We start from the raw sequence: 14,928 nt of genomic DNA on the forward strand, positions 1-14,928 counted from the left end.
TCCAACCAGTTTCTCCAGCAGCTGGTTTGCATCCCATAATCAGTTCACAGTTCCACATGTCCAAAAGGAGTAGGAAGAAGCAAAGCTTATTAAATCCTACCCCTCCATCTGGTACTTTTACAATCAGTAACTGTTACATTTGTTCACTTCCTGCTTTCCATAAAATAGTTCAAGTTTTTATTTTTAATAATGTACCTCGTACCGAAGTACAAGGTGATATGACCATCCAATGATATAATGGGTACCATAGTAACTGTCAATATATTTTATTTTATTTTATTTTATTTTATTTTATTTTATTTTATTTTATTTTATTTTATTTTATTTTATTTTATTTTATTTTATTTTATTTTATTATGCACCTCGTACAAGGTGATATGATCATACAATGATATAATGGGTACCATAGTAACTGTCAATATATTTTATTTTATTTTATTTTATTTTATTTTATTTTATTTTATTTTATTTGTTTTTATTTTATTTTATTTTATTTTATTTTATTTTATTTTATTTGTTTTTATTTTTTTATTTTTTATTATGCACCTCGTACAAGGTGATATGACCATACAATGACATAATGCGTCTTTATTTTAGAAATAAGTAGTTAGTATGTTCTCTGTAGGCGGCATTATGAATTATCCTTACTGACCTTTTTTGCAGTACATTTAACGAGTGAAGATTGCTTTTATAGTTATTAGCCCATATTTCCTCATATAGGTATCGATCATTAAAATCACCTGATTTGGTGACGGGCTGGGAAGAAAACCTGCGGTGTCTCGGCCATCCATGGCACGAGTTTGGCACATGTAACAGAGGGTTTATGTTACGGTTTGAAAGCAGGGTTTCCAAATGGGGTGGGGGGTTCAAAATGAGGATTTTCAGTCGGGATTGGGGTTTCAAACACATACCTCATCTACATCAGACACATACCATCACATTAAAGGTACAATATGTAACATTTGAACAACATTAAAGTGATACTTTCTTCTCGGAAAAGACAACTTCATGACTCAAGTAGGGGTGTCACAAGATCTCGTGTGATGAGAGCACGAGATTTCTTATTTGGAGAAAAGTATCGAGAACAAGGCAGCCAGAAGCCAATCAAATTTGTCAACTACGACATGGCTTGGCATGGCATGGAACGATAATGGACGCAATCTGGAAGTGGCAGGGTGCAAGGAAGGCGTCATTGGAAGATTTAGGCAAACCTTGCAATGCAACCTACCTCTGTGTTCACAGCGTCAGCGGTTGACGTGCTAATCGTCGATGTCCAAACACAAGCTGTAGTCGTACATTTGATCAATTCCACTTAAGATTTGTCAGATCAAACCACGTCGATGTTCAGACTTCGGCTCAGTGCCAACGTCCTAAGTACATTAAAATATGATCATAACAGTGGTTTATTTGGAGACAATAATAATATCTCATAGCGTCCATTTATGGGACAATAAAGATTCCAAAACATACCAGTTTTATTTTGTGATTCGGTTAAGAGTTAAAATAGAAGCTCCCCTTCATCCATCACGATGGTCCGACCGCATTTCAAGGAACTACTTGTTTGCCTTCAGGCTCGTCTGCTCCACTCTGCTTTGGTTTCTAATCTTCTGGCACTAAACGTCTATCCTCAGGATGTTTGGAATCACAAAAACACAACTTGATGTCTAATCAGTGTTTTTTTTTTTTATAGCATCTTGTCCGAGATGAAAACCTTTTTTTAAATCCGAGTGAGGAATTTGATGATGGGCCAAGTCAAATGCGTGTGGTGATTTAGTAGTAATTTCACCTTGAAGAAAAAGCTCAAATCCTTTCCGTGTGTATGACTCCATGAAGTGTCGTGCAATTTATTTCTCCAAAACTTCAAGCATGAAGTGAATTCAAGTCAGCGGAGAAACTCCGGAGGAGAAAGTCTGTAAAAGTTTGTTTAGCCGTTTAGCGTTCGATAAAGCAGTCAGGCATGAATCCCCAGTGTCAATAGAGCTTTTAAATCTACACTAACAACTTCCATGTCCGCTTCCAAAATAGGAACACATGAATAAAGAACAGGTGGATGTTTTTTTTCCCCTCAAAAAATCCAAAGTATCTGAGTGAAAGGCATCTGAGAAGTGGGTGTGTTTGCTGGTGTAGCCTATTGATTGACATACGCCAACCCTGGAGGATGACTTTAATTTCACCAAAGTTCCTCAGTTTAGTTCACCCTCTTAAGTCATAAAGAGACAATTCCAAATGCAGCCTAAATTCATTTCGCTCACAAGACAGCATAACAATTGCCTCCTTGCGCTTCCGGCTACGGGGAATAAGCCAGAACCTCCCAGTCATGCGTGGAAATGTAGAATACCATGCTTCAGCTGTACAGTAGTCAGGTGTTTGGCTTCCATTTCAAATATAAATGGCGACAAAAACAACAATAATAAAATAAATGCACTCAATTCTGAGAATAAAGTTGTAATATTGCCAAAAATGAGTAATAGGGCTGTGGCTAATATCACGTTTTAAGTTGTATTCTACCAAAATTAGTAAAGGAATTAAAAAAAAAATTCAATAATGAAGCTACATTTTTTGACCAAATATTCTGAATAATCGTAATATCACAAATACAATCGTCGTAACTCACAAGAAAAACTTGTAGAAAATGTAAATAACAGAAAAATTGCTTAAATTCTTAAAAAAAACCTGACCCCACCATCAAAATTAGTTTATTATTATTGTAACAATAGAAACTAATATGTAATAAATTAAGTATTATTATTATTATCTTTTTTTTTTTTACCTCAAAAGCAAAAATATTGCTGGAATTTTTTAGAAGTAAAAGAAAGGAAAGAAAAGTTGCAATTCACAATAAAAGTGAAGTACTAAAAAAAAAAACTACAAGAACATGGAATTTGTATAATGTATAAAAAATGTATAAAAAAATACCACTATTGTTGAATAAATAATGACAAATTAAATAGTATTTGTCATGACCAAAACGCAAAAATACTATTGGAGAATTTTTTTGAAATAAAAATAATAAAATGAATAATAATTACAAGCTAGCTGTATAATTAACGACAAAAGTAAGAGTACCATCATAAAGAAAACGTAATTCGCTATAAATGGTAATGCATCAGAGAATAGTCGTAAATCCACTTTTGAGTCATTTAAAAAATTGTAATCTTTACACTTTCAAGTCATTTTTATTTTGTATTATTTGGTTTTATTTCATTTGAACATGCATCAGATTACAATTGAGTGCATCCCATAATCAGTTCACAGTTCCACATGTCCAAAAGGAGTAGGAAGAAGCAAAGCTTATTAAATCCTACCCCTCCATCTGGTACTTTTACAATCACTAACTGTTACATTTGTTCACTTCCTGCTTTCCATAATACAGTTTAAGGTTTTTTTGTTGTTGTTTTTTTTTAATAAAGTAGGAGGTGATATGACCATACAATGACATAATGGGTACCATAGTAACTGTCAATATAGTGTACTATATATATATATATATATATATATATTATATATGTATATAAATGTACTAGACTCATGAAAAAGTAAAAATAGCAAAAAAATTCCTGTAAAAGAAATAAGATGAATAAGAAAGTTTGATTCAGCAGACGGCGAAAGGAGTTGAGAGGAGGTTTAATGGCATTAGAAGCTAACTAGCTAAAAGAGTCATTTACAAGCGTGAGCGTCGTCGTGGTTAAATGTGCCTTTTCCGCTCGTTGTCCGCTTCTCCACGCAGCGTCATCGTGAATTGGAGAGCAGCCACACGACACCTGAAGCCCGTTTCCTTCGTGACCAAGCCTTACAAAACACACAAACACAAGGTTGCTTACACGCTAACACATCCAGCTCAATCTGTTCCCTTCACCTTTTTGCGATGATGATGATGATAATAATAATAATAATAATCATACAACTCTTCTTCCTCAACACAGCGGCTTGCAGTGCCGCATGTTCAAGGCGCAGGTTCGACCCAGGTTGGCGCCCTCCAGGAGCAGGTCGGAGAGGCGGTCCAGGCCGAGGCAGGTGGTGAGGGGGCTGATGAGACCGTAGAGACCCCCCAAGGTGATGCTGAGGGGCCAACCGATGAACAGCAGCAGCACCAGCCAGATGATGCACCATAAACCCGAGTCGCAGGTCGCCATTCTGCTCTGCGGCAAAGACACAAAGGTAAGACGGTAATATAATATAATATATAATGACGGAAATATGCTTTTGTACAAAAGTACTAGCATTTAGTTCAAAATGAAATTCATAATGACGCCAATAAGAGTAAAGAATTGATAAGAAAACATGCTGAGTTTACTACGCACTTTCATTGTTTGTTTTAGCTTTGTCTTTTTTTACAATCGCTAATTATGACGGAGTATTAATTATGACGGCCCCATTGAAAGAACAACAAATAAAGTCGTACATTTACGAGAATAAAAAAGTATTCTCAAAATCCCATTTTAATCAATCAATCAAACTTTATTTGTAAAGCACTTTTCATACATAGAATGTGTGTTACATGTTACACACACACTCGCACAGACACACACATAAGAAGTTTGTTTGCCCGAGTACAGAGAAACCAGTTCAGGAAGCGCTGCCATCTGCGCCGGGGGTTGCCCACGGCCCCAGGCCATGATGCCGCAACCCAGGGGGGCCACCACACAACAGGTAGGCAGGGGACCCGCAGCGCTGCTGTGGGGCACCGCCACAGAGCTCCCAGCCACCCCCAAGTCGGTAAGCCCCACGAGAGGAGACACCCCAGCCCCCAACCGAGGACAGCCCCCTAACGCAGAGAGCCCCCCACTGAGGAAACACTGGATATATGGGATAAGAAATATAAAAACATAAAATAAGAATATCGAAAGTATATAAACAAAAAAAAATAAAGTGAAATATATAAGAACATTAATAAAAACTAAAATAAGCATGTGTAAAACTATAAAAACATTTGGTTAAGATCTAAAACAAAAGGTATAGGGTATAAAATAATCATTAGATAAAAGTCAAGTTCAAAAGTAAAAAAAAAAAGCAAAATTAAATAAATTAATAACATTAATGATATTGTAACAGGCATTGCCTGAGACAGCTATGCCTTATGTGACCTTTGGCCTTACGGCTTGTTTTTCTCATAGATTTACGACTTTTGTCGTATATTCACAGAATAATGTTAATGTAATGTAATAATAATAATAATGTAAGTCGTAGTACTACGAGAATAGTTGTAAAACCACTTTTAAGTCATTTTAAAAATTGTAATCTTTACACTTTCAAGTCATTTTATTTTGTATTTTTTACACAGACATTTGCATTTTTATTTTGATTTTTTGTACACTTAATTTTTTTATTTTATGTATTTAATTTTTTAAATATATATTTTGCGCTTAAGTCTTTTAATATTTTTTACACGTCAATCTTTATTTATTCCTTCATTTATTTACTACTGCTGTTTTTTATTGCTTGTCACAAACATTATAACACACAATTACATGTCAAAGATGCATTCTAGAGGAATTTATGAAGGCATTTTGTTTATTTTGATTTTTTGTACATTTATTATTTTTTTTATTTTTATGTATTTATTTTTTTAATATATATTTTGACACTTAAGTCTTTTAATATTTTTTTACACGTCAATTTTTATTTATTCCTTCATTTATTTACTACTACTGTTTTTTATTGCTTGTCACAAACATTAATACACACAATTACATGTCAAAGATGCATTTTAGAGGAATTTATGAAGGCATTTTGTTTATTTTGATTTTTTGTACATTAATAATTTTTTTTGGTTTTATGTATTTAATTTTTTAAATATATATTTTTACACTTAAGTCTTAATATTTTTTACATGACAATATTTATTCCTTCATTTATTTACTACTACTGTTTTTTATTGCTTGTCACAAACATTATAACACACAATTACATGTCAAAGATGCATTTTAGAGGAATTTATGAAGGCATTTTGTTTATTTTGATTTTTTGTACATTCATAATTTTTTTTGGTTTTATGTATTTAATTTTTTAAATATATATTTTTACACTTAAGTCTTTTAATATTTTTTACACGTCAATCTTTATTTATTCCTTCATTTATTTACTACTACTGTTTTTTATTGCTTGTCACAAACATTATAACACACAATTACATGTCAAAGATGCATTTTAGAGGAATTTATGAAGGCATTTTGTTTATTTTGATTTTTTGTACATTCATAATTTTTTTTGGTTTTATGTATTTAATTTTTTTAATATATATTTTTACACTTAAGTCTTAATATTTTTACATGTCAATATTTATTCCTTCATTTATTTACTACTACTGTTTTTTATTGCTTGTCACAAAAATTATAACACACAATTACATGTCAAAGATGCATTTTAGATGAATTTATGAAGGCATTTTGTCAAGGAAATGATGGATCAACAAAAATGAAAATATGAAAAAAACCACAAACCAGATAATGCACTTGAAGTCAGACATGAACCTCTACTTTATGGAGATGTTCCAACGTTTAAAGCAGAAAGTCATGAAGTACATCAACAAGAAATGTCACATGTCTTGTTGGCGTGCCGGCATCAGTGTGTAGTTTCCTGTTGTGACATGAGTGTGAGTGTGTACTGTCATGTTACCAAATGAATGACACAATCAACAAAGCAGGCTTCCCTTGTGAGACTTTTCTCGTGATTTCTAGAGGAACGCCTTGTTTGGAATTAGAAGTTAAAAGAGAGACCAGTATCAGTCACAACAAAGTTTCAGATATTGAGCTTTGCACATTTTAAAGTGAGCCCTGAAAGAAGTTCGGGATGGCTCAAAATGCTCGGTTTCAAAAGGCGTGGTAAAACTGCTCCTTTGTGATGTCACAGAGGGGCGGACTTCCTTATATATAAACTTCCTACAGTCCCCCAAGCTCTGCTTGGCTATTTATTTGCTAAATGCCTCGAAAGGGAACACCACATTTCTATACAATTCCAAAGACGCCACCATCAGGCAGTAGTGGTTGGAGTTCCTGATTCCCGCAAGTCCCGCAAAACACATTAAATCTTACTGATGCTGTTGGATTCGGGATCTGAAAAACGAGCATAACCCCTTTAACCTGAAGACCTTGGGTATCAAAACCCTAACCCCAAGTTTGGCACCCACCAATACATTTCTAACCTTAAGATCCTAACCCAAGCTCTGACTGGTAAACCTAACTCTAGATCCTAAACCCAACCATAACATCGAAAACTAAACCCCAAGATCCTAAGAACCTCATACCTAAAACCAACTGAAGCAAACCCTTATCCATCTATCTCCTTACGCTAATCAATACAAGCAGTTGATGTTTGCTAAATACAAGGATGAAGAGTCTTGAACCAGTCATGATGTGCTATATATATCACTATATTGACACTTACTATGGTACCCATTATGGCATTGGATGCTCATATCACCTCCTACTTCGATACGGGACAAAAAATAAAAAAATAAAATAAAAACCTTAAACTGTATTAGGAAAGCAGGAAGTGAACAAATCTAACAGTTACTGATTGTAAAAGTACCAGATGGAGGGGTAGGATTTGTACTGTGGTACGAGGTGCATTATTAAAAAAAACAAACAAACAAACAAAAAAATTAAACTGTATTATGGAAAGCAGGAAGTGAACAAATCTAAGTTACTGATTGTAAAAGTACCAGATGGAGGTGCATTATTAAAAAAAACAAAAAAAAAAACAAACAAACAAAAAAACCTTAAACTGTATTATGGAAAGCAGGAAGTGAACAAATGTAACAGTTACTGATTGTAAAAGTACCTAAGCCAAACTCATCTCCTAAAACTAATGCTTAGCCCTTCACGCTACTTTAACCCATAAACCCTAACCAGTCCCGAAGACCCCTTAAGGCCATAACCCTAAACTGTAACCTCAACCTATAATCACAGAGTCATTACTGTCACTTCTCCATAAAGGCAACTTCCTGTCAAGCGTAGTAACTTTAAACAATCCAACCCCCCAAAATAAGTGACTTAGTTTCAACAAGCATGCAGTTGGTTAGTCCACGAGTGGTTAAGACAAAAGTAGCAGTCAACCCCAAGAATACCTGTCGATGGACTAGAAAAGACATGTTCACCTTCAGCAGCAGAAGCTTCTTCTTCTTACGTCCTCTGGTGTGCGGCAGCCCCTCGTCCCCGGAGACGCTGCTCAGCTCGTCCCACACCTTCAGATGAGCTAATTGATGCCGATGTTGATGTCGTTAGTGAATGGTGCCCAGGACAGCAGCAGGGAGACGACACAACTAATAGTGAGGATGTTACACAATGCACACATTCAGGTCATGTGACTACACCAGAATGATCGCAGTCATGGGGTTGGCTTTTTTTTTTTTTTTTTTTTAAGACCAGGCAGTGGCATGCAAACACCCACTGAACACTTACTTTAATACAACAAACTTATATATTTTACATTTATTTATATCTACATTTACCATATTACATATTTTATGTATATTTTATTTTTGTATACAGTATATGCAGTTTGTGTCTTTAGCAAAAGCAACCGTTTTTTGGTGGTAGCTATTGTATGGGGGTTTCCCAAGTCAAATTCTCTTTAATGTAGCTACAGTTAGCTTAGCATGAACCAGGGGTGTCCGTAGTGCGGCCTGGGGGCCATTTGTGGCCCGTGTCTTATTATTGGCCCACAGCAAGTTGTAGAAATTAAAAATAAACACACAAAACAGAAAAAATGAGGGAAAATAGAGCAAAAGGTGAAGAATCCTCCATCATGCATCATGTAGATAGTCGCATTTTGACATGTGTAAAATAACTAACATGCTAACAGTTAGCATGCGAGCACCAGGAAAGACAGCACCAAGTACTGAAAGTGGCAAGCGAGTTCTGTAGTGTTCTTCCATCATGCCATGTAGATATTTTACACATGTCAAAATGCGACTAACATGCTAACAGTTAGCATGCTAGCACCAGGAAAGACAGCACCAAGTACTGAAAGTGGCAAGCCAGTTCTGTAGTGTTCTTCCATCATGCCATGTAGATAGTCGCATTTTGACATGTGTAAAATAACTAACATGCTAACAGTTAGCATGCTAGCACCAGGAAAGACAGCACCAAGTACTGAAAGTGGCAAGCCAGTTCTGTAGTGTTCTTCCATCATGCCATGTAGATAGTCGCATTTTGACATGTGTAAAATAACTAACATGCTAACAGTTAGCATGCTAGCACCAGGAAAGACAGCACAAAGTACTGAAAGTGGCAAGCCAGTTCTGTAGTGTTCTTCCATCATGCCATGTAGATAGTCGCATTTTGACATGTGTAAAATACCTAACATGCTAACAGTTAGCATGCTAGCACCAGGAAATACAACACAAAGTACTGAAAGTGGCAAGCGAGTTCTGTAGTGTTCTTCCATCATGCCATGTAGATAGCCGCATTTTGATGTGTGTAAAATAACTAACATGCTAACAGTTAGCATGCTAGCACCAGGAAATACAACACAAAGTACTGAAAGTGGCAAGCGAGTTCTGTAGTGTTCTTCCATCATGCCATGTAGATAGCCGCATTTTGATGTGTGTGAAACAACTACAGTGCTGGCATGCTAACAGTTAGCATTCTTGTATTTTAATTACTCATAGACTCAGGGCGGTTTCATCAGGAGCACCATTGGGCCACATACCAATTGGTAATGGGAAAAAAATCACAAATTAAGCATTTTTATGTATTTTTGAATGTTTTTGTTTTTTTATTAAAAATGACTAAAGTTACAAAATACAAAGTGTGATGATGTGTCATGATAACATCCCGTGGGTGTGTTTTACTTTACGTCTAACTGGTCCCCTTCAGTGCCTCAATGAGCTACTGCTCCTGTTCGTCATCGCTGTCGCTGTCCCGGCCCGGGTGCTCGGGCATCTTGGCTTGTTTTTCTATGTCTTTCTCTCCTTCTTGCTCGTTGGTATCTTCAGACTTCTGTTGCGGGCTCTCCTCCTGCTCCATGGGAGTCTGGTGCTCCTCCTTCTTCTCGGCCGGCTCCTCAGAGCTGGCTGGCACGTTGTCTGCTGCAGCATCAGGCTTTGCTTGTGAAGGAGGTTTAGCTAGTTGTTGCTGCTGTTGCCAGAAGGAGAGCGAAACAGTGACAATGTGGTGCAAGAATGGGCTGCATGTAATGAAACAATGTTCCATTTTATCATGACAATCAAACACTGAATGCGGTCCTGTGTCGGTGTGGGTTCGAGGTGTTACCTGTCTGTACTTTTGTGAGGTCTGAATCATGTGCATGTACATGTTGTACACCAGGTTGGCCATCTCTGGCATGTTCTGTATCGCTTGGTCTGGACGGTCTGAGGCGTCTCTCTGTAGAGACAGAGACAAGCAGAGGATCCAGGATGTCAAAAATGGCTATAAAAACAATCACATAAATAAAATATTTCTAATAAAACTGGTGTTCTTACTACGAAAGGGAACCCAAATCCAATGCACCTTATTGCAAAAACCAGGAAATAGGTATACACACGTTTCCTGTGTGCAACTATCATGCATCATGCATTATGCAAAACAGTGAAGGATGCTTCCTGGTTAAACAGGTGATGCCTTCAGGGGCCCTCTGGGCATCATGTCAGTGGCTCATGGCTTCAGTGTAGTTACTGCTGTAAAACTACCACTTCGTCCAAAATTGGTCAACTGCACGGCAAAAAAAAAATAAACATGTGGCTGGAGTCATTTGTGTGCCTTAATAAGTTGAATTTATTTTAGAATGACTTAAATGTTATAAAGAACGCTCCATTCAATTAACTGCAACTTCTATCGTCTACAACAGGGGTCTCAAACACGTGGCCCTCAGGACACTAGTTTGAGGCCCGCCTTGATATGAAAGTTTAATGTTAGTGCGGCCCGCGCAAGTTTGATACGGATGCTGTATGGTATCATGTACCCAGAAAAAATTATTACGTTTGATTAATGTTCATGTTAAAGGTTAAATAACTGTTAATAGTTATCCTCCCTATCCGTGTGGAAGTGGTAAGTTTTTGGCTATTTAAGTTTAAAGGAAATAACTTGAAGGCTACCGTTTAGGTCGCTAGCTCTCTAGTTTGCGAGTTAGCATGTGTCTCAAGACCCTGCAGTTGCGCAATATGTTGTAAATAAAAAGAGTATAAATGTGACTATAGTCGTGTTTTGTCATGTCTGCAGGGCTCTAATAATGCTTTGTTCATTTTAATCTGAAAAAAATAATTTGTCTACCCACCAACTATATGTGATTTCTCAAGTTTTTATTATTTGCTGTTTTATTATTATTATATTTATTTATTACTGATTTATTGATTTTCTTTATTCTTGATCTTATTTTGTGTAGAAAAATAAAAAATAAGATATTTGAGAACAGTGGAATGTTTTATCAGAGCTTTTCTTGTAGAAAAGCGGAACCAAAGCAAAGTTTATTCATTTTTCTGTTTTTAATAAATACTTTTTTTTTTTTTTGGGAAAACCTGATGCGGCCCAGCCTCGCCCAGACCTTAGGTCCAGTGGCCCCCAGGCAAATTGAGTTTGAGACCCCTGGTCTACAACAATAAATATCTGCCATTAACAGCTGTGGCCGTACTTTTGTTTTACCAACTCACTCACTTAACATCATCAGTGGTCAGTATCCAGCAGCTGTATCTCGCTCTGCGTGCGCTTTAAATTGTTGCTACTGTAGATGTCGGCGTCAAAGTCAAGTTAGCTGCACTTAGCGTACTTGTATTGTAGTTTACAAGCAACTGATCAGTGCTATTAATGCTGACTGAGCAGTTTGTTCCTGACCACTGTTACAACATTGGTTCTGTTGCACAACACACGCGTGTGTTGGCGTGAAGAATTGGAAGTGGCGATGTTGTTTCCATTCACGACAGCGCCGCAGAGTGTGCCAGACAACATCAGACTTCTAATCTGCATCTGCGTGTATCAGCAGCAGGGGGGTGCGTGTAAAGGGGGGAGTGGTTGGCCGGGTTACTGACTGGAGGAGCTGGAGCGAGCGTCTAAGCGAGGGCCACATGTGTGCGCCCAAAAGAGCCGAGACAGGAAGTGTCAGAGACTGCGGGGGTATTTTGGACAGCATTGTTGCCGCCCACTAGGCAGCCAGACATGTGGGACCAGACGAACCAGTCCATGGGCTTGGGGAGAGGGTTTGGCCATGTGACCTTCGGGTGGGGGGTTAATTATAGCTGGGCCTCGTACTTTCCCGAGCGTGCAGATGGCCCCCCTGTAGAATGCTGTTAACAGAGCGGGGGCCTTGGGCTAAAGCTGCTGTAAGACTTGAGAGCAGAGAGGGAAAAGGGGAATGAAGATTCCATTCAGAATATAGAGGCCGGATTAGATGGGAGTCAAGAGGCGAGCTTTGAGGGCAGGGGGAGGGGGCGGAGTCAGCTCACTATTTTGCAAACCTCGTGTTCTTTATTCTTCCACACAGAGATAACAGAAATGGCACATTGGAGCAGCAACAGAAGACCTGACATTTGTTATCCTTTTACACAGAACCCATTGAAGGGTTGGGGGGGCGCAAAAGAATGACAGTCTTCTGATGAGATGGTGGAAAACTGCCGGCTTGACTCGCCACCCATTTCCCATTCCGTGTTGGTACTATTTATACAGAATATGAATATGTCAGGGGCTGCGTGGCGGTCGAGTGGTTGGTGCGCATCTAGGAGACCCGAGTTCAATCCCACCCTCAGCCATCTCTGTGTGGAGTTTGCATGTTCTCCCCGTGCATGAGTGGGTTTTCTCCGGGTACTCCGGTTTCCTCCCACATTCCAAAAACATGCTAGGTTAATTGGCCACTCCAAATTGTCCATAGGTATGAATGTGAGTGTGAATGGTTGTTTGTCTATATGTGCCCTGTGATTGGCTGGCGACCAGTCCAGGGTGTACCCCGCCTCTCACCCAAAGACAGCTGGGATGGGCTCCAGCACCCCCGCGACCCTTGTGAGGATAAGCAGTCGAAAATGAATGAAAATGTCAAATTTACCAGGTCAACTTTGCCCCCCCCACCCCCATCCCCACCCCCCCACATTCTGTGCTAGTGCAATTTTCACAGAACAGATTCACAGAAACAAGTTGGTTTTTACCAGCAGTGGGCAATGGGTTTCTGATACCACCTCCAAAAAGGTGGGAAATTGCCAGGTCACTGTTAGCACTCCATTCTGTTGGTTGGCCGTTCACACAGAACAGCGCAACAGCAAAATTCACTAAATTTATTCCCCCCAGAGGTGATACCAGAGACCCCTTCATGGGCCTGCAGATTATACAGAACAGTGACAACAAAGGTGGAAAAATGTCGGCTTTTAGAGACTGTGTGAAATGCCCTTCAAGTGGCTTCATTGTTGCGTCTACACGTACCGGCTGCTCCTGGTTGTAGTACTCATGCGGCCGGATATGAAGCTGCAGCGGGCGCTCTGTCAACTGGTTGAAGGCGGGAGTCAGCTCAAAGCAGTTCTGGAACAACGCCACCCGGGCGAAGATGTACAGGCCCAGCCGGGCTCTGGACATGGCCACCACCAGACGCCTCACGTCCCTGATGGGACACAAAAAACCATGTTGTGTCGTCAAGGTGGAGATAAGAGCTTGTAAAGCAGCGAAGGAGCTTTAGTGAGGGATAAGGAGTGATAGGTGAGGCGACAAAGGCAGAGGCCGTCATGGAAATAAACGGAATGGAAGCCAGAGAGAGGGCAGAGATTGGATACTTTTTCTGCCATGCACTTGAACGAAAGGGGATTAGAGGAGAGAGTGAAGGAATTCTGTGCAGGATCACATGACACATGAAGGAATGTTGCTGAGGTAAAACTGCAAAGCAGGGACACATGATAGCCGTTGGACCGGCCAGGAAAATTGGCCCGTAATTACCGGTAACGTCTGGATTCGCTGTTTTCATTGCAGCTCACTTGAATGCAGCCTTATGCAGAAAGTACTAAACCAGACAAAAAATACTGCAAAAACTGGTCTCGGTGTTATATTGGATTTAAGTCAGATTTAGTGCCTAAATCCATTGTATTTGTATATATGGACTGTCTATCTATCCGCTTCCTTTGACTAATCCATTTGGAACAGTACATCTACATCATAATTGCCGGGGCGTCTCTTTACTGATTTAAATCAGGGCCCCATGAAATTTGTTAGATTTTTTTCAGTTTTAATATTTTAAATCCTGTTTTTTTTTTTCTACTTTTTACACTTATTTTTCCTGCATGGAGTGTGTACTTTTGTGATAGAAAATAAAATGTACAGTACTTAAATGCAAAATCCTTACATCCTTACATGAAATTCGTTAGATCTTTTTTCAGTTTTAATATTTTAAATCCTGTTTTTTTTTTTTTTTTACACTTATTTTTGCAGCATGGAGTGTGTACTTTTGTGATGGGAAATAAAATGTACATAACTTAAATGCAAAATCCTTACATTTATTTATACAATACACTATTGGTCAATTTTGCCCAGTATATCAGAAATACAGTAAACCTCGGATATATCAGACTCGGATATATCGGAAATTCGCTCACAACGGACAGATAAAAAAGAACCGATTTTTCTGTAATGCATTTCCAATAAAAATTCATTGCATATATCGGATTTTTTTATAACGGATTTCGCCTATTTTGGACAAAATCTCCAGTCCCGTTCCAATTTCCCTCGCATATATCGGATGGCCGCATCGTGTCTTTCTCCTGGCTCCAGATTTAGGACAAATATAAAAGTGAGTGACGTCAATAATACTAGCACAGCAGTGAATGAGATCTTAACCTCACTATTGGAAATAACGTAGGCCTGACGGGCGTAACAGGGCCTAGCTTAATTAACAATTTGTTATGCTCAGAGTCCAATAAAGTTCAATTCTCATTACCTTACGTCTCTTTTCATTGCCCAGTCCAGGTACATTGGAAACATAGTCAAGGACGTGCCTTTTTATAACGAATATAAATCTGATATATGC

General features: G+C 38.4%; 1 protein-coding gene and 1 long non-coding RNA gene across 4 annotated transcripts in view; both read right to left on the bottom strand.

Moving 5' to 3' along the window:
• Nucleotides 1–3,170: 3,170 nt before the first annotated feature.
• Nucleotides 3,171–9,411, bottom strand: LOC144901686 (uncharacterized). Of its 2 annotated transcripts, none has more exons than XR_013629740.1 (3): nucleotides 8,066–9,411; nucleotides 3,903–4,139; nucleotides 3,171–3,789 (listed from the first exon to the last, which is right to left on the bottom strand). It is a non-coding gene; the product is annotated as an uncharacterized LOC144901686 (long non-coding RNA). The 2 variants fall into 2 exon arrangements; XR_013629739.1 differs by having other exon boundaries at nucleotides 3,857–4,139.
• Nucleotides 9,412–9,701: 290 nt separating this feature from the next.
• aqr (aquarius intron-binding spliceosomal factor) overlaps nucleotides 9,702–14,928 on the bottom strand; it is a 58,234-nt gene continuing 53,007 nt past the window's right edge. Inside the window, exons 34-36 of one of the 2 annotated variants that reach the window (XM_078796039.1) lie at nucleotides 13,341–13,515; nucleotides 10,215–10,325; nucleotides 9,702–10,079 (exon numbers count right to left, since the gene is read on the bottom strand). In XM_078796039.1, the coding sequence (XP_078652165.1) occupies nucleotides 9,831–10,079; nucleotides 10,215–10,325; nucleotides 13,341–13,515 (535 nt within the window). In that variant the 3' untranslated portion in view covers nucleotides 9,702–9,830. Of the gene's footprint in view, nucleotides 10,086–10,214; nucleotides 10,326–13,340; nucleotides 13,516–14,928 lie in introns of both variants that reach the window. The other variant, XM_078796038.1, reaches the window with a different exon arrangement.

This window comes from Doryrhamphus excisus, linkage group LG14, assembly GCF_037039965.1.
Source record: "Doryrhamphus excisus strain RoL-2023G ecotype Guam linkage group LG14, RoL_Dexc_Guam_v1.1, whole genome shotgun sequence".
In the NCBI taxonomy this organism is placed as follows: domain Eukaryota; kingdom Metazoa; phylum Chordata; class Actinopteri; order Syngnathiformes; family Syngnathidae; genus Doryrhamphus; species Doryrhamphus excisus.